The sequence below is a fragment of the Nestor notabilis genome, unplaced genomic scaffold, assembly GCF_000696875.1.
Source record: "Nestor notabilis isolate BGI_N333 unplaced genomic scaffold, ASM69687v1 scaffold7635, whole genome shotgun sequence".
Taxonomy (NCBI): Eukaryota; Metazoa; Chordata; class Aves; order Psittaciformes; family Psittacidae; genus Nestor; species Nestor notabilis.
In genome coordinates, this window is record NW_009928780.1 from 141,781 (window position 1) to 167,091 (window position 25,311).

Below are 25,311 nucleotides of genomic sequence, written 5' to 3' on the forward strand. Positions count from 1 at the left end.
AGCAACCACTTACAAGAAAACTCAAAGTGCAAAAATACATGCATTGACATTTATGAGGTACAAGTGTTTTATGCTGGCATCTTTCCTGTGTAGTGGTTTCACTAAAACATGTATGTTTTCTGCAGAAAGTTTGTGTCATTCACTACACTGAGAACCCTCCTTTCTCTGAGCAGATACTGTTAGGATAACGGTTTTGCAACAATCTCAACTTTTAATAAGTCAGATATGCCACTGAAACCATAAATGCCCACTCTTCAAAACAAGACGTGTCAACACAATGTTAATCTAGGTCAGATGCTCCTTGAAAAGGTCATGAATGTTAGCTTTCAAAATCCTCCAAAAGAACCATAAAGTAAGCACATGACATAAGCAGCCACCTTCCTATTGAAGTCCTAGACTAAGAAAGAGCTGGGGACTCCCACAAACCTTGGGACTTCTCTTGAAATATGGGGGAATCCCATAAGAATGTGCTGCATTTGCAGGTTCTCTACACCAAGTGAAACTACCTTTTTTGCTGGGCTTGCAGAAAGAAGCAGTATTCCTTCTTCCTCCTGGAAATCCCTATGAGGCTGGGGTGAGCGCAGCTAAATCTTCTTCAAAATTAACACCGCACAGATGTTCAGATGCAGGTGGAGGCAGGGTAAGCTATGTCATACTGGCCTCTCTTTTCTCTTCAGAAGCTGGCAGCACTCAGACAGCCACTCCTGATTGCTGTCTGAAACACTCCAGGGGAAAACTTCTCCTTGACAGCTGCAAGGTCATTTACATGAGTCAAGAATGCAACTCAAGAAAACCCTGAAGCAGGGAAACACAGCGAGCAGATGAACATCAACATTCCCACAGCACTCATTCTCTTGCTCTCAGTGCTGCAAAGAGCATGATCTGATGGAAACATTTTAACAGATGTTAAGAGAGAAGTCTTAAGAGAAAGTTTACACATCCAAAATGTAACTAAACATAAGTAGATGTGACATTACGAAATCACTGCAAAACTTTAAAGTGAAGCACTTCAATATTTGTTTCTCTATTGATGTAATGATATTATAGCAAAATCCTGTATAAAATGCAATACTGTCTTATGGCAACCATAAACCAGAGATGCTAGCAATAGCTCATTCTTGTCAATGCACCAACTGCACGCCGGGATAATAAATGTGATTCCTCTCTTTATTAATTCTGCATGTTCTTACAAACCTTAAGACTATGCAGTGTGGACACTGACTCCATCCTTTGTAGAGCCAGTACTTTGGATTTGGCAAAGCTTAGCAATGCAATACTTAGTATTGCATTGGTGATGGGAAGTAGCAGCTGGTTTAGTTAGCAGTTTATCTTCAGAAGGCATGGAATGATTGCTCAGTTTTCTCATCACAGGCAGACAGAAGAAGCAGTGTCGGGATTAGTGAATTTCTCCCTGCGAGGACTAAGCAGAGATTCATAAATGAGTAGGGCTGATTTAAAGCTAATTTAATAACCATAGTGCTGCCTCTTCTCAATTTAACTTGTCTGTTCTTGTTGGAAACAGACCAACCCAGCAATCTGTGCCAAGATCGAATTTTGCTGGCTTGAATTTTCATAATGCTTTTTATATTGTCTATCTCAAGTGAGTAATGAATTACATGTAGTTGTACTGAAATGGTTGTGAATGCATCTACTAAAAAGGCACTCTATGAGTCCTCACCTTCTACAACAATCACAGCAGTACCATTTACTTCATACCCTGACAGTGTTGTGGAGCATACTTCTGTGTGTTGTTCAGCCAACTTTTCCAAACTCTGAATTGTGAAGAGATTTTGAATGAGCATCAGAGCCAACACCACAGAGGGTTAATCTCTACTTAATTTCTGGGTAAACCAGCCCAGATTCCACCAATGATGTACAGTTTGACCACCATCATCTTCTGGTCTAGGTAGAACAGCATTATTTCTCCGAGTAATAACAACCAAAAAAACCTACATAAATGATTTTACAGAAACAGATATGGTACCTGTCTTGCCTCCAGCCACACAGACATTGTACATTGATGCTAGTACCCATCTTCTCTTCATAATTATAGGATAAAATGACTTAAATATCCCCTTCCTGAAGTTGTAATTCTGTGAAAACTCATTAAAGGAGGAAATGATGTAACTGACACCAATAGTCTTTGGATAGTCATCCCAAGCACTTCCCCATTCTAAAAATAAACTAGACCAAATGCTATGATTTTGTAATGCTTTAATGATGTATGATTCCCAGACACTGAATCCTGAGTAAAATCTACCGAATTTAATACAGATGTTTAAACTAATTTCTTCTCTTCCCTATGCCAGGAAGAAGAAAATTAAAGAAACAGATGCACAGAAAGAATTTAAGCTGACGGGTTTCAGTTACCTGGACTAAGTATCTTCGTGACTGGAGGATCCACTGCATCCTTATAAAAAGAGTCAAAAGAATTGTGATGGCCAAACTGGTCAGGATCAAGCAGGACTCCGATTTTGTATTTCACACAAGCTCTGGCTTGTCTAAAATTACAATTCATTTTAACATACATTTGAAATACTGAAATAGGGAGACTTACAAAAGAAAGGTCCACTTACTGGAATAACAGTGTCGCCTTCCTTCTGTTTTTATAGACTTCTCAATGATACCACTAGCCAAGCCCAATCTTAAGAGAACTCACAACAGCAAATTAAATTACTTTCCGGGGTGACATCAATGTGAAGTGCTTCTCACACTTCTTGTTTTCCTTTCCTTTCCCCAGTTAAATACTCTCTCTGGCATAATACATGACTTTAGCTTTTTTGGGTTTTTTTTAATATGGTTAATAAATGCAGTTAATTTTATTCCACCAGGGTGGGCTAATTTAAGTATGTCTTTGCCAAGCCTATCCAAACTGAAGCTAAAGAACAGCCAGGACTCCCTGACTTTTGGAGGAGGTGTAGCGTAAAGGCTGACTTTAAGCCTGCTTTTAGGTGTGCATACAATACACACTGCCCCACAGCTCTGAGACATGCTAGCCACCACTACCTCAATATTCAAGGAGCTGAAGCTGAGGCCAGAAAACCATTCAAGTTTTATGGAGCCACCAAAACTTTTGCATTTTGTAGGGCCAATGTATATCTCTATTCACCATCAGGCAGTACAGCAGTCTGATACCAAGGCTGATTTCCATGGGAAGGGTATCCACATGGGTAAACCTATTTCCTCCACCAGCTAAGATCATGGGTGAGCAGCCAGATGACCCAACGGGTGAGTGAGTAAAGACAGTGCAGGCATGAGGGGATTACAGAGTTCCCAACACCTGCAAGCAGCTGAGCTGAGAGTGAGAGGTCTCATCAACCCACAATGCTCTCACCCCACAGGCCTGTCCTCTCTCTGCTCCCAACATACTCCATGTTGTCTTAGAGATTTTCTGTAAGGAAAGTAAGTTTTGCATTTCAAGCATAGGGGAGGAAATTCAGGCTCTGCAGAAGGCATTCAGGGAAAGGACAGGGAAACACAGCCAGAACCAGCACACTGATGGTCACTTCCTTTTATTGTAGGATTTTTACTGCTGCTTGGCCTGGTGTGCATCTATTCACAGTCAACAAACTCTGGCTGTGTTACAAAGGGTACATTTGGCTCAGTATGTGACCCAGAGTTAACAAATTTATTAAAATTAGTGGTACAAAGAAAATTTTCTGTGACAACTCTTCCACCCTAAAACACATCCACTTGTCAGGTCCAAAATGTTTAATTTGTCATGTCTTTCAGCAAACCCTGGAGAACTGCACTTGGAAAGAATCCAGCCAGCCTTTCAGGCTGCACAGCACAACTGATACACTCTTCAATGTCAGCAGTGAGGCCAACATGCCAATAAATTTCATTAAGGGGTTTGCCAGTTCCCACAAGATTCTGGTACAGAGAAAATTGCAAAGAATTACAAGAAGATTCAAACCCCCAAATTCCTACTGATTCAGAAATGAGTTTCCAAAATGCTGAGTTACTTATCAACTTAAGCAGTGAAAAAGCAGGGAAACTGTGGGAGATCCTGCTGGGAATAAAGGAAGTGAAAAGTCATTTTCCTTCATTAAGGCCTCTTTATTCAAAGAAATTCTGACACCAGTAAGGAATTTGCTTAACTAAATGAGACTTACTTTGTACAAATACATTAGGATGAATCCTAATGTCTTACATTGGAAATTGCCATTGTTTTTTTGAACAAAATCTATGAAAGTCTACTTTGAATATCTTCCAGCTTTAGCAGTTACTGTGAGAGAATTCAGTGTGTTAAATATTTGAAAAATAGAAACACCTCTCATCTGGATGAGCTAAGATCATTTTCACCTTAACTGACAGGCCAGCTGCAGCCATTGGAGACTTCAGTGGCACAGAGACTTGTAGCTTCTCCAGCAAGCCAACCAACTAGCAACCAGGGTTAATAAACCACAGGGACCTGTTCCCAGGCAACTGAGAGTGACTACTCTTTTGGTTACCTTTTGTTTCTCAAGTTAGAATTTCTCGTTGCTTTCATTACAAATTTTGAAAGCACTAGGCCTCACAAAACTATCTCACTTGCAGTTAAAGTATGCAAGCCACACAGGACTGTTGGTTCAGCAAAGCATCCATGCTGGGGGAGATTGGGGATGCTTCATGGTATACTCGACTTAGTCATAAGTACTTCCCGAATTCTGTTTCTCAACCACAATTACACCTGGCACTGTAGCCTTGATGTGGTGCTTTCTCAATCTGGAAGATACATACATGGGCATCTTCAATGACTAGCACTTGCCATTTTAAACATTAGATAAAACTACCAATATAGTCTGCAAAATATTCAAAGTAGTAAGAAAATAACTTGCTTGTCCTCTGTGTTTATGCCGTAGCTAGAAACCTTTTTTAGGAAGCAAATAAACAAATTTCATTTAATCAGAAAATTACTAAAAGCAGCATTATCATGCCACGGACAACAAGACCTCTAAAGAAACTACTAAGTTTTTAAATTAAATTTCATGTATCGGCTTTTCAAAATGTCAAAAATGACAGCTTCTAAATAGTGAGTACTTCTAAAGCCCAGCCTAAATATTTGCCCATAGGTCATCTCAGGGGAAGTACAAGAAAGTCTTGTCTTAAGGCTTGGTTGTTTTTTAAGTTTAATTTACACAGACTTCTAACCTGGCAAAACTTGGCCACTTCACTCCCCTTAAGTGACCTTACCCAGGAAAAAAACCCAAAGAGCAGTTACAGCAACAAAAGGCTTTCTTTAAAGCTACCACACTGAATTTATTCATAAAGAAAGCAAGCAAAAGCCAATGTTATTCACTCATCTTCATACAGATATCTGAACAGCCAGGTAGCATGTGTTAGAAGGGGACTGGGCACAAGGGATGGGACCAGAAAGGATCTGCTGGACCAGAGCAGGAGCGCTCTACCCCACCACTTGCCTTATTAGTGATTACTTCACCCTAGGGAAGGAGAAGTGCATTGTCCTGCCCTGGGCACCAGAAAGAGGATGCTGGAGTGACTCTAGTTCAACTATTCTATATAAACTCTCTGCTTCAGGTTCGCTTTTTCTGGCATGGTCTCAGGTGGGCGGATTCATGGTCACAAAAGGAACATTAACAAAACTATCCTGCAAGCTCTATGTAGTGGATTTGACCAAGCTTTTAAGCTTCTAGTACAAAGTTCATGTAAACAGCACTCTGACTCTGTCTGTACATACACACACACACACATCTATGTAACTTCATATACAGAGTCATTGTAGTCTAAGGAAAATCTACATTAAAGAAAAGATATTCTCAAATTTTGCCCTTAAGATGACCCTCATAGAAAAGGTAGAAAAGCACCTCTGCACCTACAGCATCTGTGCAGCAATAAGAGAGCTGGCTGTAGCAACAAGATCAGACCAAACCAGTGCCCTCTGTTTGTACAAATGGGATGAATAAGGGTGATGGAGCCATCTATCCAGAGTCATCTGTGTACAGGTTCAGGAGAAGGATGGAAAGGAAAATATGCCAGGTGCTTCTAGCTCACCTGCTCCTCCACCAGGCTCATGTAGCACAAACCTGCTGCTAAAACAGAGGCGTATTTCACATAACGCCATGCAGCGCATAGAATTGTCTTTAAAAATGTTTTTATTCACTTTGAAAATAAAGGTTTCATTTAGCAGACTTTGGTTTCAGAGTAAATAGGATCCTTTTTTGTTAGGGACCAAAGGGAAAACTCCAGTGTCTGTTCATTAGATCATGATGCTAAAGACTTTGATTACTATTTTAAGTCTGAAGTTGCAACACAGTGTGTGAGCAAACTACATTGCCTGTTTTCACTTAAATACTAAAAATCTAGATGTATGAAGTACTAGACAGGTAGATGGAGCAAACAGCTTTTTTGAAAGGGGTTCAACCACTTCAGAAGTCCCTGAAGCAAAAATAACTGACAAAAATGTTTGTGTTAGCTCTACATAAACTTTTCCAAAATACCACTTGACTTCTAGAGAGTACTTAGTGATGAGTCACTGTCCTGTAGGGCAAATCTCACACCTGCTGTTCCGCTTCATTTCACCCAGTGAATAGCTTTTTCTACCTACACTATGATTACTTATCTCTTCATGAGTTACAGATATTTTTCATGCTACGTATCTGAGTAAATAATTGTAAGTATCTCCACGGAGGCTTTACCTGTAAAAATTAGTATCATCTCTACACTAAGCATTATAAACTCAGCTCCTACAATGATGTTAAAATTATAATAGTTTCCTTGACATCAACTACCCTCCCAATCAATTATCTAGCTATCTAGTCATTTACACACACACAGAATGTAAATGAGAGCAAAATCTGGTCAACCACACTGAGCTCAATCAACGATCTACAATCAATTAAAACTAATCAGATCATAATTAGTCTTACAAAAAAGGAGCTTCCAGCAAATGAAGCCTGTCTACAGAAAATACAGGTCTAAATGTAGTCTATTAAGAAATGCACTCTTTGTACAAGGTCCCCATATACAAAAGCCTTTACAGCTCCAGTGGGAGCTAATACCACTTTGAAATCTGCAGCATGGGAGGTGCAGAGGACTGATGCATAAAGGAGAGACTGGCTCTTGGTTGATAGCAGAAAGTGTCCGCAGGCCAAAGATTTCACATGCTCCAGTTATGAAATATTGGGTGGAAAGACACAGGTCACAAGCCACAAAAGTAAAGCCAAGTGTGCCCATGTTTCCTAAGGGCTAAGCAAACTATTGAGAAATACGCTCACAGAATAACATGACACAGTGACCCCCCCCAATCTTATGTCTGAAAAGAACAGAATTAGAAGGAACAGATTCCTCTGAAACCCCAAGCTACGTCCCTGACATTATAGTAGCCAGCCACTTCACGGGAAGTGCAGTGCAAACCACAACCTTCTGATGAAAAAGGCACATTACCTATTTCCAGTTAAAGGCAACAGACACATGGTTACAAACGCTCTAAGTTTTAGGTTAGAGTATGATACACTATTGACTCTTAGAAATCACAAAAAATTCAGAGTTCTTTGGCACCACTAAATTGAACCAACTCTCAACTTCTGTTATCTGAGGATACAGGCAAAATCAAAAAAATATATTCATCTTCATCTGCAGACAGGCTACTTTCTACTGTTACTATCTGGGCTTTGTTTTATTTCCAGCCCTACTTTCCTTCAACCCCTTCTGGGGAGCACTATTCACGTACAGTCAAGATATATAGAATCAGGACAAAGACTCCTCCTAACCAGGATTTGAGAGGGTAAGGCAAGCAGCAGTGTCTTGTCTCCTACCAAAGTCTTGTACTGCCAGGGTTAGATGCACCAGCACCAGTAGCATTCATTCTTGGGACCAAAGACCAGGAAAGCTTATACTTGGTATCTTTGACTGTATGCCAATAGCTCAGGGCAGCGGGAACTACACAGTAAAGTAGCCTTGTCAAGAAGATCCATTTGTATATAAAATATCTATCAAAATGGCAGGTAGTCACAAGCAAAACCCAAACACTTTACTAGATGAACCATAGACCACCTCAATCAATCTGTGATGAAGTGTTGAAACTATAAAGTTATTTTCCTTTATATTTAAAAAAATTAAAAAGAATAATCTTCTTCAGTGTATTATCATTGATTCTTTGTTACACTGGACTTGTAGAATAGCCTCGAAAGAGCCTCCAGCATGCACACTTTAATACAGCTTGTAACTGGTTATACAAAACTACAGAAGAAAACCAAACACTCATTGCTATGAAGAAAAGGATCCATTGTCTCCAAATCATTTTTGGAGAAGCCATTAAATGTTTGACATCTCAAGTAACCTCTCAAGTTAAAAGAATGCACTGAAAACCAGTAGTTCTATAAGGCTTCTTAAGAGAAGGCTCTAAGCATTTTACCTAAAAGTGTCTATAGTTTCTATTTCAGTCAGGGAAGCTGAGGCACAATGTGCCAGTTAATATGATTTGCCCAGTGTCACACAGCAGAGTTTTGGGAGACGCAATCCTGGCCCAAAGCCATCACTGACAAAGCTGCCATCTAGCTCATGGGGCAGAACCTTGCTCTAGCTTTCCACCAGGGCTCTGGAGCTTGCTCCATTTGCTCATTCTGTATTGCAGAAGGATAGCGGCTTTCTCCTCCTCCTGGCCTTGAAAGCCCATAGCAGATCTTGAGACCTGAAATAGCATGGAATAACTTTCTACTCCAGAAGCATCAATACGGATTTTCATGGAACTACCAAGCATGTGTTACCAGGCGCCAGAGAGACTATCACACAATGCTGCTATCAGTATGTGTCTGATCAATAACATGATGCTATACAACAGTTTCCCTAATGCACTTGAGCTCTGTCAACCCCTGAACTCCTTATGCTTCAGTCTCAAATTTCAGTAATCACTTTCCAGTGTTCAGTATCTCATCACACAGACTGATGAGACTCAGCCAATCCTACGTACACACCAAGGGATAAATCCTACTCTCCTACACGTAAGTCTAAAGAGCGTTTGACCTGTAATTTCTTAGCAATCTGTTGAAGAAGGGGTGCATACTCACGCAGCTTAATCTGTGAATTTCTCCTTGATTCACTCGCCTAATGGTCCTTTTCTTCCTCCGCAGTTCACTGTGCTCCCGTCTGAATCTCCCACGAAAGCTCATTGTATCCGTAGGAATTCAAGCAGCAAACAAATCTCTCTTTAAAAGCTGTGCTCCTTTAACCTCTTTCCTTCAGCAGCTTCAGCATAGGAACTGGAAGCTGCATATACTGTTCAAGGGGGAAGTATGTCTAAAACTTACATGCTGTATCCACAGTAACTGAGTAGAAAGAAGAAGAAAACCAGCAATAACTCATTCCTTCCTGTGAATAATATTCTGCTATTAAGGCGACAGTGTCTCATTAAACCATAAATACACCCACCCACCCCCCCCCCCCCAATGCAAATCAAAATAGGAAGTTGTAGAAAAAAAACCACTTGCAACTGAACAGCTATCTTTGTCTCAAAACACATTACATCCTTTTCTCCTCAGCACCTTCCCCGGTTCAAAAGCCAAACCAGCTGCACTCTTACTTCATGTGCACATATGTGTCTGCAAGCTAAAAAAAAAAGCCATTCACAGAACAACAGCCTCCTACCGAGCCCTCAGTAGCAGACTTCAACCACAGAGCATGCAGCAAGAGGTTCATGCTGCCCGGGCCCAGAATCATCTCTGCTTTTGGACCAAGGTAACAGTTCTGCTTTCAACATGGCAGGAAACATCAACAAGAGGAGGCACCCTGCAATTTCCTAAATCTGCATACAGTTATAAACTGGGAAAAATAGAGAAATTTGGATGCAAATATGCAAAATATTTTTTTGGCTTGTAAAATCCTGGGTTCAGAAGTGCTTGTCACCTGCCAACTAATAAAAATCACTGCTTGCTTCAACCCTGCTCCCACCTGCAGTGAGAGTAAAGCTGCCAGACAGATGCCTCAGGCAGGGGCAGTCACAGCAGCACCCCAACAGGTTAGCAGCCCCTCATTTAGTGCCTCAGAACCTCAGAGGCAATGAAGCAGTGACATGAGCAATCAAACTATCCTTAATTAAGGTAGGAGACTTGCCCAATGCTCAGCTGGCTGAAGGCTGGCAGGGCACAAAGGTCTTTTAAAACTGAACAAACCCCCTCAGTGCCCACGCATGTGCATGCACACACACAGCCCCTTTTCTTCTCCTTTGTTCCAGCTAAGGATTCATCCTGCTGCAGCAGCAAAGCTGCATTCCCCAATGCACACAGTCTTTGTGTGGCATGCATTCGTTTCTACTTATTTATTTTTTTTTACTTAATACCAGTGTGCAAAACTAAAGCAAACTCATAGTTTTTCTGGACTTTTTCTCCTTTTTCATTCTGGATTTTGGCAAACTGGACAATAAGCATCTTTCTTAATTAACTACTCTGAGATTTGCAACTTTACTCTGAGTGCCTTTTTTTCTTTTTCTTTCTAGCAAATAAATCTGAGTTCTATGAATTCTTTCACACATTTTTCAGCATTAGTAACATTTGATCCAAAGTAAAAAACCTCTACAGAATTTCCGTGATTGTTCCACATGCCAGATTTCCATGCCAGGAGAGAAGTCACACCAAGCCCAGAGCGTCTTACCTGAGCACTACAGAACAACACATTGGTCTGATTAGTTTGCTTTTGTCCTCCACAGTTAAAATATACTGCAACTTCAGGAACTAAAACCCCATCTCATTATCATCTTTATCATTTAGGTCTACCTTTGAGAAGACCACCTCCTTTAAACTGAGTCCTACCAGCCTACTGTGCAACTGCTTAAGACAGATTTCACTGTACTCCTACTCAGCAGTGAAAAGCATCTTTGTCTGGCACTAGAAAACAGAAAAGACAACAGAAACCCTTTGCCAAGGTATGCAGACATTTCAAGTGGCTACCAATATAGTACTGCAATATTAATCAAGTTGGAATCACCCTTGTTTTCTCTCAGACCACCACACTATCTATACTGAGTCCCAAGTGCCTCTCACATAACATAGTGAATGCAGCTGCCAAGACAAGAGGTCCTTGCCTGAAGTTAAATTTAACGCTGGATCAATCAGCTCTGCTGGCTTAACTTTAAGCAGGTATCAGTTCCTCCGCCTATCCACTCCTTTCTGTAACTGTCGCACAGAATGAGCTGAGCTTCATCTTGCCTTTCCTCAGGAAGGCCTTCTCCCAGTTTCCTGCCTCCAGCAGCACTGAGAAGCCCTTCCAAGGCATCCTTTCCACTGAGATAAGGGTCACCACCATTTCCTGAAACTTTGATGAACTTGTGCTACTCCCAAATAATATGAAAGATGAACTCAGGTTCAAGCTTCCAGCTGGTTCTTATCCAATTTACTCTGCTGAGTATCTTTTGTCCAAAGGATTTTCATTCCCAGTATTACTAAACCTAATTTATTTCCATATCTCTGACAGCCAGTTTTTCAGACTTGACATTAAAGGCACCAAGTATTGTATTTTCTCAACAGCAAGGCATTAAAAGGTTGAAGCAATGAAATTGCAAATAAGCTACAGCATTGACACAAAGACACAAACAAAAATAACAGTAAACAACTGCAAATAAAGATTCCACTTTCTTAGATCCGTTTTGAATGCAAATCCCTCTACACTTGTAATGGGGAATAATATCACCAGTCAAATGTTTAATAATGCTTTGTCCTGTAGCAGAAGTACAAAGCAAAATTCTTTAGCATCGGTGTGACTGTGAAAGATTTCCTAACTTATCCTCAAAGACTTCTTTATCTTTTCAATTAAAGATATCAGGTACTTTAAGATGATCATAAAATTGGTTATGTTAACATGAATAAAGCTCCAGTGCTGCTTTTATATTCAGAACTATCATGTATAAGAAGAGAAGCATTATCCATACCTCAAGTTATTCTAAGAAGATAGATATTTGGTCACAGGAAATCCACAAGCCTTGGTTTATGTTTGTGAACTGCTGTACCCGATTCATATAGTCAAAATAGGGTAGTCAAAGCACTTAATAAATAAATATACACTTAATAATGAAATAAGTAAGGTAGTCAATTCACTGTTCAATTGCCCTCTGTGCTGCTGTCTTTGCTGAACATTTCCAGCTATTCCCAGCATTCTGAAGAAACTAAATGGACTTACCTAGATAGGAAAAATAACATTTGATATCTCTACTCCTGTTAAGGAACAGTTAAGAATTCCCCTTGCTTCAAGCCACCAGCATTCAGTTTTCTGATACGGGTCATGAGTTCTTTAGTAACTTTTCCATTCTCTTTTCCTACATTTCTTCTAGAGCTTCTGTCAAACTTAATCTATTTCTCTCTTGGATCTATGCAGTGTCATTTCACTGTCATGCTTCACTGACTTCAGTTTCGATCTGTGATATACAGCAATATGTAAAAATGTACTGCTGGACAAAACTAATCCCCTGTTACAGCATGTCATGTAATTACTGGAAAATGAGTTTCACTACTGCTTTGCTAGCAGCCATATACAGACAAAAAAATTCAGCTCCTAAAGCAGGTATCTTCCACTAACAGAAAAGACACTCCAAACCAGGCTGAATATTGGAGCTGCTTTGTAGCAAATACTGAATTCACCATAATGTTCTGAAATAATATGGTGTTCCATCTCCCACAAAGAATGGTTAAGAAATGGCACTTCAGTTAGCCACACTGCCTTGCCTTTTTTAACTCCTAAATTTTGGAGTGAGGGGGGTGGCTTGAGGTGGAGCGAATCACATGCAAAGATCAAATTTATAGCAAGTTTCAGGGAATGAATGCTTCCCTTCAGTTCAGAACTTCTGTCCCGGAGCAGCACTGTCAGGTACAGAGTGCAAGTCAAAAACATAGTCTTGACTTATGCCCATGTATATATAAGTTATTATACATCCACAGTGATTATGCACCAAATCCTCACACAGGCCTTTTGTTTAACAGATTTGAAAAAGATCATTGAATTAACAAGTAAGAAAACTCCTTTTGCTGAAACAAGCTGCATCAACTGCAAATTATGCCTGTTCTAAAACTAAATTCTGAAATGAAAGAAAATCCTCTTGTAACAAAACTTGCTTCATTTATAAATTAAGATCACTGTGATGACACTCACACCACCACTCAGGCAGTTTCTGCAGCACAGACCAGTACTGAGAAATTTGGTTGACAAAATTAACACTTCACAACTTGGCAGAGTGCAAATAAGATACCTCCATACCTCCCTTGAATGGCTTGTGGCATTTCCAGCATGTCAGAACAAGCAATAAAATCACTGAAGAAAAACCAAAGGATGCCAGCCATGCCCGACACCCAGCCCTTGGAGCAGAACCAGAAACAATTCTGCACTTTGCAACCATGACGTTAGCAGCTACAAATTCAGGTACCAGTGAGAAGAAGAAAAACTGGAGAAGGTCACAAAGAACTCCCCATCTTTAAAAAAAGAACCAAACAGAAAACAAACCCAACCAAAACCAAACAATTTTTTCTATACATATATGTATAGAAAAATAAACAACCACCAAACAATAAACATAGCTTTCTAGCCTTCTCTGTCCCATATTCCGGATGTAGCATGCAGAAGTCACAAAACTTGGAGCCCTGGGTGGTATACTCAACTACGGAGGTCAATAATGAGGAGACTAACACAGCTAATATCCCACAACATGCAGACAGTGCCAGCAGATATGCTACATTAATGCCTACTGATACTGCTTTTCCTGTGTTCCTCACCTGGTCTTCAATTTCAATCCCCCAGCAAGCCCACCATCGCTGTCTGTCACCCCCTGACCAGCGCAGCAGGGCAGTTATGCATTTGGAAAAAGCAAGCTGTATCAGATACGATTCTTTCTGTGGTCAGACTGCTTGCTGGGAAATTGAAGTGAATAGCAACACGCTGCAAGTGTTTTCAGATATGATTGCCAAAATCTACTAATGAGACTGTGAGACTAAAACTGAGGCGACAACGATGCCACAGGTTCATCTTATCTGCACCTTCCAGGCATCAGGAATAGCATATGCTCTGTAGTGGTTTGTGAATGCATGGAAAAACTGCACTTGCTAAAAGCTTCATATTGGACAAGTAAAAAAGATTACTATCCTAGGACCAGAAACAGATGATTTTTATTAGCACCTGCTAAAGAAGACGGAAAGCCCTTGTGACCTTCACCCCAATCCCTTTGTCAAAGGCTGAACATTCCCAACCTCTCTCCCCCAAAAAAATCCCAAACCAAAGCCAGAAGAGAGTGTCTTCTGGAATGAAATGCTTATAAGTATCCATGCTTTGAAAACGTCCTTAAAAAAAAATGAAAAAGATATAACCTAAACAATTTAAACAGGTAAAACTATTTAGTTCTTAGTTAGTAGAAACTATGTATGAAGCAACCCTTTGCAAAGTCACTCTGGTATTGAACTAACTGGAAGTGAATGACACTGAGTTTTGAGAAATACGACTCCACCTATGGTCTAACAACTTAAACTGAAACATCAACCTTCACATACAAACATTCCATAACATCATTAGAGCAGCTGACGCTTGTGTTTTGCTTACACATCCACACAGCCAGCTCCGACCAGCCAAAGGGCTGGGAATCCATCATGGTAAGAATAACATCAGCACACAAGGTGAGCTCCCCAAGGTGGGGGGACAGTGTCCCTGCACAAATACCCATGAAAAGAAACCACTTACATTTGTCTGAGCTCTCCTAACAGATCTTTCCAGACTGATGTCAGTGACTCCACCTACTGCCAATCTATTTCTCCTCTTCCTAGCCTGACAGTACACTGATACCAGCGATTCCTTCCTCTGTGCCTCCACCTTCACTTCATGCCCCAGATATTAGCATACTTATTCAGAACAAATCTATGGGAGGCTGTTGTATTTCTTCACCCCGCATGAAAGGCTAAAACACACCCTCTAGCCAAACTGGGGGTGTCAGGAGCTGTCCACTGTACCTGCTGGTCTCTGTGCACTGCCACAATTTGTCTGTGGCTGGAAGTGTTCCCAGGGGGTGTGCAGAGAATTAGGAGATGGCATCCAGGAGAGCACTTTGGCAGCTCCCAGCCTGATCTCACACACAGTGGTCAAGGGCCCTTATAGCACATGCACTTCATCACCTCAAAATGGCCTTGTAAGCACAGACGAGAGCTTGCTGAAAATGCCCACACTCCAAAAGCCACTTAATACCCCTTTTCTGATTTTACAGCTCCTGAAACCCTCTCCCACAGCCTGGGAACACAGCTCTACATGCACACACAATTTGCCACCCTCTCCTTGCCACTGAAATGTTTCTAATGGCTAACCTCACAAGAAGAGACACAACAGCAGCATCATTTCAGCAGCTTTCCAATGTGGAAACCCACCTGCACCTGGCACAAACATAATACATTCCCATGCCACTAGACCGAGAAGGTCTTTGGAGAACCTGACAATGCAACCACAAAGGCCTCCAGCTATGGTCACGCAATATCAGTTAACAGAAAACCAGTATTGCAGCTCTCATGCTGGCAGCCTTCCTTTTCTATCCTATCACCCTCTGGAGGGAGCAGTCACCGGGAGCAAGAAGAGACGGGGTACTGGTACTGTGCCATGGTGCTACCAGCTGGTCCTCTTTGCAAGGGTGAAGGTCCCTGTTGCATGGCAGAGCTGCAAACTCATGAAGAGCTCAACTGAGTGCAGTCATCATAGGCTTTTGTTCAAGGTGTCTGCACAGGTTGGATAGAAACAGGGCTATACTACTTTAGCAAACAGAATGCTGCTTCTTACATCAACAATCAGGTTTGAAGAATAAGGAAGAATAAACTTTCCATTAGCAATGGTATCCTGCTGATCTGCACAAAAACAAAATATGCAATTAATTTCTCTTTTATTCTGATCCATAGGGAAATTTCAAACAAACATTACCCTTTTTGTTTTCATCTATTTGGACTAGGATCAGTCCTTGATAACAAAACACATAGTGATGAAGGGCCACAAGAGGTGATTAAGTAATCACCTAAATTTACCATCTCCAGACATGTCGATGCTGCTGTGATCTTAGCTTCCACTGCATGCATTTCTGATTGTCATTCTAATACTTGCTATTCATGTCTATGCTACGCTGCAGACATGATTTCTCTTTTTCTTTATGAAGAAAAGCTTTCATCAGACAACCTCTGATCTACAGAGAATCCTCATTTTCACCCAATTTTGCAGCTGGCATAATTGAAGCAAAAGGAGGTCAGGCAACATACTCATTTACTCAAGGTCACAATCAACATCTACAGTGCCATTACACTGATATAAAATACCCTGGGACCCTCTTCGTTTCTTCCAAGTACTAAGATATACTCCCTCCATATGTGTGCAAGCTGACTGTACAACCATTATGGTGTTTAATATCCTATACTTGTAACATACATTTAACGTTACAAATTCCTGTATATTCTCTTCTAGCACCTGTGGGTATCTTAATCAATTAAGAAAGCAATTGCATATAATATTTCATCATCTGGATCCTCTAATTGAAAACTAAATAATGGCATTTTGGAAGACAAAATGCACACAAATTTCAGAAGCAGATAAGCAAGATTATTTTCTTATTTTAGCAGGATAAAGAGTGAAAAAAAGAACCACCTACAGTTCAGATTTACATTAATTAAATTTGGTATGTGGAAAAGAGGAAAAGACAATTTGCATCCTTTTGATGCTGAATTCCAGTTCATGTAAGCATGGTCATACTGGGTAGGATGAAAGTCCATTTAACTCAGATTTCTGCACCTGTGATAACCTACAGATGCTTAAGTGAAAATACAGAAAGCAGTCAGTATAATAGTTTTTCTCCTGAATACTCTTCTAATTTCTACTTATGCAAGTTCACAGCCTGAGGTGGCATCTGTTTATCTATCAGTTCTCAATGACTTTTCTCTCATGAATTTTCCCAGTCATTCTTTAAACCTACAGACACTGCAGATGTTGAACATCCTGTAGCAAGGAAATCTAGTTTTAATATTCATTCTGTAATTTTTTTTTCCTCCAACCTTGCTCCACCCCCCCCCCTTAGTTTTATTTGATGACCCCTACTTCTCTTGTTGAGAGAAGAAATGGCAAGCGAAGTCTACATGTCTCTGACCATTCTTGATTTTTAGAAATCGCATCGTATCCCCTCATAGCTATTTTTCAGGCCAGTCTAGGTCCAGCCTTTGTCCATATACGTAGGCTACCGACATGTAGTCACTTTGCTGATTCTCCTCACTCTTCTCTGTGATTTTCCAATTCCAGCAAGTCTGTTTTGAATTGTACGTGGTACTGAAGCCCTCCCAAGAAGCTGCTATGGGACTCTGCTATCCAAGGACAGATCAAAAAGCAAAATCTATGATTCCTCAGTGAGCTGGAAAGCAGGATCAAAACTATGTCCTTCTTAACTCAGTAAAGCTGCTCTAAGCTTCCAGGTCCCCGCCTGTGCAAGAGAGAGAGCTGAATCATAGCAACTCCTCTTCCTTCCTCTTCTCCAGATGATTTTCTCCAATGGGATAAATGTAAGCCAGTATTCCTGTCCTTGTGCTCCTCCCCACTCCAACGCCTTGCTCGTTGTATCCGACATGCAAAGTCAAGCCCTTGCACCTTCACTCCTGCCTTATCGTCAAACCTAAACTAGTCATTATCAATCTAACTCTGTACCAAGATGTTTATTTTGTACTTTTAATTTGGAAATTCTGGTGGGGTTTTTTTATATTTTAGAAAGTCTGGGAAGTCCAGAAAATTCCCCCTTACTGTAGAAATAGCTGGAACATCCTCACTCATTTTTATTAAGCACCACTTGAGCTGAATACAAAAGAATTGGTTAGGAAATCTGAGGCTAGGAGGTTAACTTTTGATTTCCTACAAATACACGCTACAGCCGGGCATAACCAAGTGCCAGAAAAGGATGTGGACTGGAAATGAAACAGAGTTCGCTGCAGTTCCTCCTCACTCAGCTCCTTGTTCTTCCTGAAACACTGCAGACACCATCTGACTCAAGGAAAAAATCCTTTTGTGAAGATACTTCCAAGAGATAGGGTTGTCTCTTGAATGCTTTTTACAAAAAGCAATGTTTAGCCACCAATTCAGATTCTTTTTGCAGGCTCATGTAACTTAAAATTGCCTTTGATTTCACTAAGAATGGAAAATTGGCAAGGACTTTGCATGTACAAAAGCTTTTGGCAGCTTAAAAATACTGTATAAAGAAACTTCTCAGTGGGAGCTGGTACAAACTTTTATGTCAACTCATCTCTCAAACATTTCATTTGGGCAGGTCCTTTTTGGTGTGTTCTTCAAGAACTGGCTTTTTTATATAGTGAAAACATTTTAAAGTTACATTTCATTAACTGATACTTATTAGTTTCATTTAGATTTGGAGAAGTAAGGCAAAAACACTGCTATAATTCCAGGCTTGGATACACTTTTTACATAAAATCAGAATTAAGCAAATTAGTAAGGATTTCTATTATTTCCAAATAGTTCTTCAGTTTAAACTGTGTTAATGAGTTTTCTCTGTACCTCCATACATTCTGCTTAATTACTTGGTATTTACACAAGTGTCTGAGGAATGAGCATGCTATCTGTCAGGGCTGCCTGGTCAGAGGGTTTCTGAACAAAAGTAGGTGACAGATGCACAAACACTCCAATCACGAGTCCTTCCTCAGCAGATGTCTTTGCTGCATTGTCAGCACAAGCAAAATCAGGTGCTACACAGGGGCAAATAGTCATTGCAAAGAATCAGATGCATCATGAACAACAAAATGTATCGTGTATCTCAAATACAGGAAAATGCATTCATTACAAATCTGCATAGAAACAGTAAATGTTTTCTGCTGGATGTACCAGATTCCAAGCTTGGATTACTTTCCCTGTATCTTCCACACATCTGCTGTTCTGTTCATTTAAAGGATGTGTTATGGAGCACATGTCTAACACCTGGGAGCAGACAGGCAATGAGGGACTTGGCTTCGTTTGTAATAGGACAGTTAAAAGGACACCCACCTACAAGGTTTTAAGGCCAAAGAAACTAGACATTCCTGGCAACAAGCAAGCTTTTAGATAACTGCTTAGATCACTGTACCTCCTAAAGGGCTGTGCCATTGCTTAAAACCAAAGAGCTAACAGTGGTCAATAGCCAGAGGAACTCAAGCACTGCTAAAGCCAAAACAAGAGTCACAGCCTGAATAAGGAAATTCAGGCACAAGCGCCAGCTGGCAAGTGGAGAGACCAAACAGGCAGCTGGCTGCTCTGTGACGGGTTGTTTTTTCTAGGGAGATCTAGGGAGATGAGAAAAGGCTCCTCAAGCACATGGAGGATGGTTAAAGACAGGACACTGAAAGAAAGTGCAGATCAGCTGTGTGAATTCTTTTTCTTCTTTACCTTTAAGCCACAAGTACCCAAAAGTGAGAAAAAATAGGCCCAATTCCAAGCTCTGCTTCTCTGGAGAGCTTGTTCTCCTCTGTAATCCCATTAAGATCAGATCTCCTACAGAGATAGCTGCAATGCACGTTTGCATATAATTTACTACAGAAGAAACATCTCAAAAACGACAGCGGAGCATCTGGTTCCAGGGCTCTACATTTTAGTAATTAATCTCTTCAGCGTTAAGGCTGACCCTCCAAAAGAGTTAATTTTAGCATGTAAGTCACAACCTGTAGAAAACATCAAGGTTACACCAAACCCTCATTGAAACGCCAAAGAAAGTTATAAGTCATTGGTGACATGACACTCAACATCCTAGTTTCATAGCTAACCACTGATTGATCCGGCAAGGCTACACATTTTCCACTCTAGCGTCGTTATTTCTGTGCAAGCAGCACAGCATTATGCTTCTGATCTGTTTTACTGCATTGAATTAAAATCTTATTCTGCTGGATTTGCACATAGAATCATAGAATGGTTTGGGTTGGAAAGGACCTTAGGGTTGTCTTGTTCCAACCCTCCTGCCTTGGGCAGGGACACGTCACCCTAAACCATGTCACCCAAGACTCCGTCCAACCTGGCCTTGAACACCTCCAGGGTTGGAGCATTCACAACTTCCTTGGGCAACCTATTCCAGTGCCTCACCACCCTCATTGTGAAGAACTTCTTCCTTATATCTAACCTAAAGTTCTCCTATTTAAGTTTAAAGCCATTACCCCTTGTCCTACCACTAGAGTCCCTAATGAAGAGTCCCTCCCCAGCATCCTTGTAGGCCCCCTTCAGATACTGGAAGGCTGCCATGAGGTCTCCACACAGCCTTCTCTTCTCCAGGCTTAACAGCCCCAACTTTCTCAGCCTGTCTTCATACAGGAGCTGCTCCAGCCCCCTGATCATCCTCGTGGCCTCCTCTGGACTTGCTCCAACAGCTCCATGTCCTTCCTATGTTGAGGACACCAGAACTACACACAATACTCCAAGTGAGGTCTCATGATAGCAAAGGGGCAGGATCACCTCCTTCAACTGGTGCCTCCCTCCTGGTGCCGCCCCCGGTGAGTCCCTGCTCGTGTCAGCGGAGCTGCGGCTCCTGGGGCAGTGCTCGGGGGGCAAAAAAGTCCTGGAGAGGACTTGAGGCTCCCTCGGGGGCTCTCGCTGCTCAGGACTGAGGCTCCGGGACGCGGGGTTTGCCCTTGCTCCGGGGTTGAAGGCTCTTCTCCGGAGCTGCTCACCTCGGCATATAACTGAGAAATGAATTTGTCCTTCTCATCTTCGAGCAAGTATTGATACTAATGAAAAGAAAATGAGCATAGCAGTTGACAGATGAGAAGTGAGGAAAAACAAACACCAAAGGCACGAAGTGTTCAATTCAATTGGTTCCATACACTGTATTCAGAGTGATCCCTGAGGCAGAAAGAAGTCTGACAAACATTACAATGGACATTTTTCATTGAAAACCACACACACAGAATCTATTATGTTTTAAGCTAACCACAAATTTGCAATAATTATTAACAGACTGCAATTGCAGAAGTAAGATACTGCACACAAATTCTTCCTGTTTAGACAGAACATAACATTTTGTTCTGAAGAGGCATCAAATTAACAGGATGAAAAAAGTACATTTTTTATATATACAAAGTTCCCCAAGTTTAAAATAAGAGTGCTAGCAGAACTGAAGTAATTGAGCCCCAGAACAATGAAGGAATCAGTTTGTTTCAGACTGGAAATGTTTCCATGTACAGCTACTATACCTCAGCGTAGAGATCATAGTCCACAGTCTGATTCGGCTTCAGCTGGACTAGCTTGGAATAGCGCCCTGAGATGATGTCAGACCCTTGCCACCCAAAACATCCGGAAGTATTCATGCTTTTAGGTGCTGAATCCTAATTCTTTCCCCCCTGTGTTATTCTTCACTCCAATCACTAATTCAAGGTGGAAGCCTTAATTATTCAAGAAACTGATTCAAAAGCTAAAAGACCAGGAACTGTTTGTGTATTTTCTGGACACTGTGTCTTCCTCCATTTTCCTTAGCTTCAAACACTGTGAAGACACCCTGCCTGTTTCTGTATTCCTGAAACAACAGTACTGCAGTGAACAAGAATTCAGCTACTTGAGTACTTTGGCAGAGAAGTAATTTCTTGTTTTCCTCACCAAAGCAGAGCCGCCAGTTAGTACTAGATGACAGGACCAAATATGTCAAAATGCTGCTTAGCCTTAAAAATGAAATCCTGTGTTTTGCCTTTACAATCCCTCCTTTGGTTAAGGGAACATCAAAGCCATTCACCTGAGTTTCTCCAGTTCCTCTTACGCCACAGGAGATATCGCAACTTGGAACTAGTCTGTATTCACCCACACATTGGTGGCTGTCATCTAATAGTCATGAAGTGGTGATGCCTGTCATAAACACCTTGTATGATTCAGGAAATGTAATCTAGAAGTCAGAACCTCTTGAGAGTTTCTACAAATCAGGTGGCAAGCCCTCTGGGATGCACAGAAAAAGATTAAGATCACTCTAGGTTTTAAATCACACAGTAATCATACTTCACTTTACACTGTGAGTAGATGTACTCACAGTATCTACTTGTCAATACCTCGAGTAGATAAATACCTTATCTACTCAATAAATCCTTTTGCTGCAGCTGATGGTAGAATGGTTCAGTGGCTGCTATTAAGTGAAATGACTCCTGTTGCACTGGGCCATGTTACCCTGCTTTGCTGGCCAGAGGTGGCTGAAGAAGCTATGGAGCAACAAAGACTTTCCACATACATCAAGACCAAATTCTTCTGATTAACACACGAGTAGGAAGTGTGGAGATAAAAGCTCAGAGATATATCTCTTCATCTCTTGTGACCAATGAAAACCTTGTATATGGCTTTTGTCTGAAATGTGCTGAACTAGAATTCTGATTTAAACTGGGTTTAGACCAAGTTTATTAAGATTACTGTTTTGAAGAAGAAATTTCATGGAAGTGAAAAATATCAGGAACAGTTCTGTCATGTTCCATTCAGATTTACCATCCACCCAGGAGAGGAATGGAGTGCATTTATCCTCAAGTCAAAGCAGAAGATGGTTATCCACTCTGGCCAGGAAGGGGTGGAAGAAGGGCAAGGGAAGAGGGATTAAAGTCGGTAGGAAGAGATATACTCACTGTGAATCAAAACCAAAGATTTTGATAAGAACAAAGAGAGGAAAAAGAAATATCAGAATATTTTGATGTGTCGAGATAGAGCAGTGGTGGCTTGCTTTCAGAAATCAGATCTCACCCAAGTTTAGCAGTAGTGTGCCTAATTAATTTCAGATGAGAAGAAATGGCATTTTCCACTTGGCTTCTCTCTTTCTCCTCACTGAACTCTTCCTCTCTTACACACTGTCTTTGCCTCGACAGCTCTCCCTCCCCCCTCTTTGCCTCTCCCAACAGCTTTTACTTTGGCAGTACTTTCAGTTGGCTGATGTTCTCTGAGGGCCCCAGTTTCTTTATGGCTCCCTTCCTCACTCAGCGTACCTCTTACAGGGCACAGCTGTTTCCGTGCTAAATCAATATCCCTACGTTTGTAGCCAAAGGCCTGAAATGGACACTGGACTCAGCTATACGCATTTAAATCCAGATCAACTCTACTCATAGGATTCTCTACCAGTAACAGCATGAAAAAATAAAGCCCAGCCTGGCTCTCAGTGCTGCAGTCAGCGGTGAGTTAATGCCAGTGATGAAAAGGACTGAGGACTGGCACTAGTATTGTTTTCTGAAAGCATGAGTTTAATTTACTATTCCTTTGTACGCTTCTTGAACCAGCTGCGGCTCACTATACTTAGCAGAAGGGAGACAGTCTACTAGAGCCTGGGCCAAGGACAGTCACTACTGCTGCTGCCTGCCCTCCCAGCCCAAGGCTCTCCAGCTGCCCTGTGTTGCAGAGGCTGGTGCTCCAGCTGTGGATGCCCGCAGGCACAGACTTGTTGGTAACGCAGTGCGAGCAACTGAGATGTGCTCAGGGCACACATGAAGCATTGCAGGTAGATTTCTGCATCCTTCTGGCTCATAATGCCTGCAATGCCCCAGCCCTGAAAGCCAACTGTATCCCAGGCTGCATCAAAAGAAGCGTGACCAGCAGGTTGAGGGAGGTGATTCTCCCCCTCTGCTCCGCTCTCATGAGACCCCATCTGCAGTCCTGCGTCCAGCTCTGGGGCCCCCAACACAGGAGGTACATAGACCTGCTCAAGCAAGTCTAGAGGAGCCCAAGAAGATGATCAGAGGGCTAGAGCACCTCTACTGTGAAGACAGACAGAGAGCTTGGCTTGTTCAGCCTGGAGAACAGAAGGTTCATGGGAGACCTTAAAATAGTCTTCCATAGTCTCCTAATACCTAAAGGGGGCCTACAAAACATCTGGAAGGGACTTTTTACAAGGGCTGTAATGACAGGACAAGGATAAATGGCTTCAAGCTGGCAGAGGAGAGATTTATATTAGACATTAGGAAAATATTCTTCTCTGTGAGGGTGGCAAGACACTGGAACAAGTTTCCCAGAGAAGCTGTGGCTGCCCCATCCCTGGAAGTGTTCAAGGCCAGGGTGGACGGGGCTTTGAGGAACCTGGTCTAGTGGAAGGTGTCCCTGCCCGTGGCAGGGGGATTGGAACCGGATCTTTAAGGTTGCTTTCAACCAAAACCATTCTATGATGCTATGATTCATTCTATGATAACCCATCTCCTGTGAGTTATAGACAGCAATACAACTAATGGAAACATCCCATGCTGCCCAAGCCCAATTACAGGAGCACACCACCACTTGTGAGCCAAGATACAGTAACAGGCAGTATTCCAGTCCATTTCTGTAGATATTAACTGTGAACCTAGCCCACCCATACAGCCTGGTCAGTATGGTGCCAGGAGCAGTCACAGATCCCATTACCAACATCTCCCCACGGGAGGCAAAAGAGCAAATGATTTGAACTGAGTAAGTGAGTTTTAAGTCTGGAACTACTTGTGCGGCCCAAGATGCACACTAAAAATCCCACAGAACATCTCTGAAATAGACCTAGATGCTGCTGGTCACAAATATATATATATGTATATACATTTATATATAAAAATGTTTTATATTTCTGTCCAAAACTACACTGCTCACTGACAGCATGAAACAAAATACCTCTACTAAGTTCTGTGACATATATTTCAAAGCATTTTCTTGAAGTCTCCAGAACTTCAAAGATATTACTGTGGCTATTTTAGATGGCTCATACTGTGGCTAGCACTTGGCATTTAAATCTATGTTCATCCCTCAATCATAACCCAGAGTTTCTCTTTTCTTTGTAATTTGTTCAAGTACTTTATATTGTGATAAACACGGGAAAGTAAACATAAACGCAAGATCTGCACTCACAGCTGTTTGGTGTATGAGGGCACTACACCATGTCAATAGCTTAAGTTTCCTACAACCATAGCGTAACGAATTCCAGAATCTCAGACAATCAGACCACTGGGATCTTTTTCTCAAGTCTCCTAACTTCCTCTGTAGGAAGATAAAGAGCAAAATGACTAAGGGAAACGTGGAAAGCTGGCATTTGCTACAGACTATCAGCTAGAGTCAAGCAGAACTGCAGACAGAGCATCGCAGACAAAACTAAAACAAATCAAGCATGTGTATGCATAGATTTGTTTATAAATGTGCTTATTATGCAAAGCAGATGGCCAAAGCTTGAAAAACCTGCAGTGGTTTTCTTTTTCTTTTTTCTCCTTTGTATGTGTGTTTCTCTCTCTGCCTTCTTGGCTTCCATTGTTACTTTGCCTTTTTATAGGTCAATTTTCTCCACTCTGAAGATCATTTTGAACATGCATCTTACATTGCGATTTTTATCAAATGCATAAAATCACAAAGCTTTCCCAAAGCACTCCCAAGGACTGCTACTTACAGAGACTGTTTCGTGCCCCTTTAATTTATTCCCTA

At 41.4% G+C, this 25,311-nt stretch overlaps 1 protein-coding gene across 2 annotated transcripts in view; it reads right to left on the bottom strand.

The window, feature by feature from the left end:
* Positions 1–25,311, bottom strand: part of DOCK10 (dedicator of cytokinesis 10) — a 131,691-nt gene that overhangs the window by 100,673 nt on the left and 5,707 nt on the right. Inside the window, exon 1 of one of the 2 annotated variants that reach the window (XM_010014659.1) lies at positions 9,009–9,110. The exons of the other annotated variant lie outside the window; for it this stretch is intronic. Within the exon in view, the coding sequence (XP_010012961.1) occupies positions 9,009–9,110 (102 nt within the window). Of the gene's footprint in view, positions 1–9,008; positions 9,111–25,311 lie in introns of those variants that run through there. 2 annotated transcript variants of the gene reach the window in all.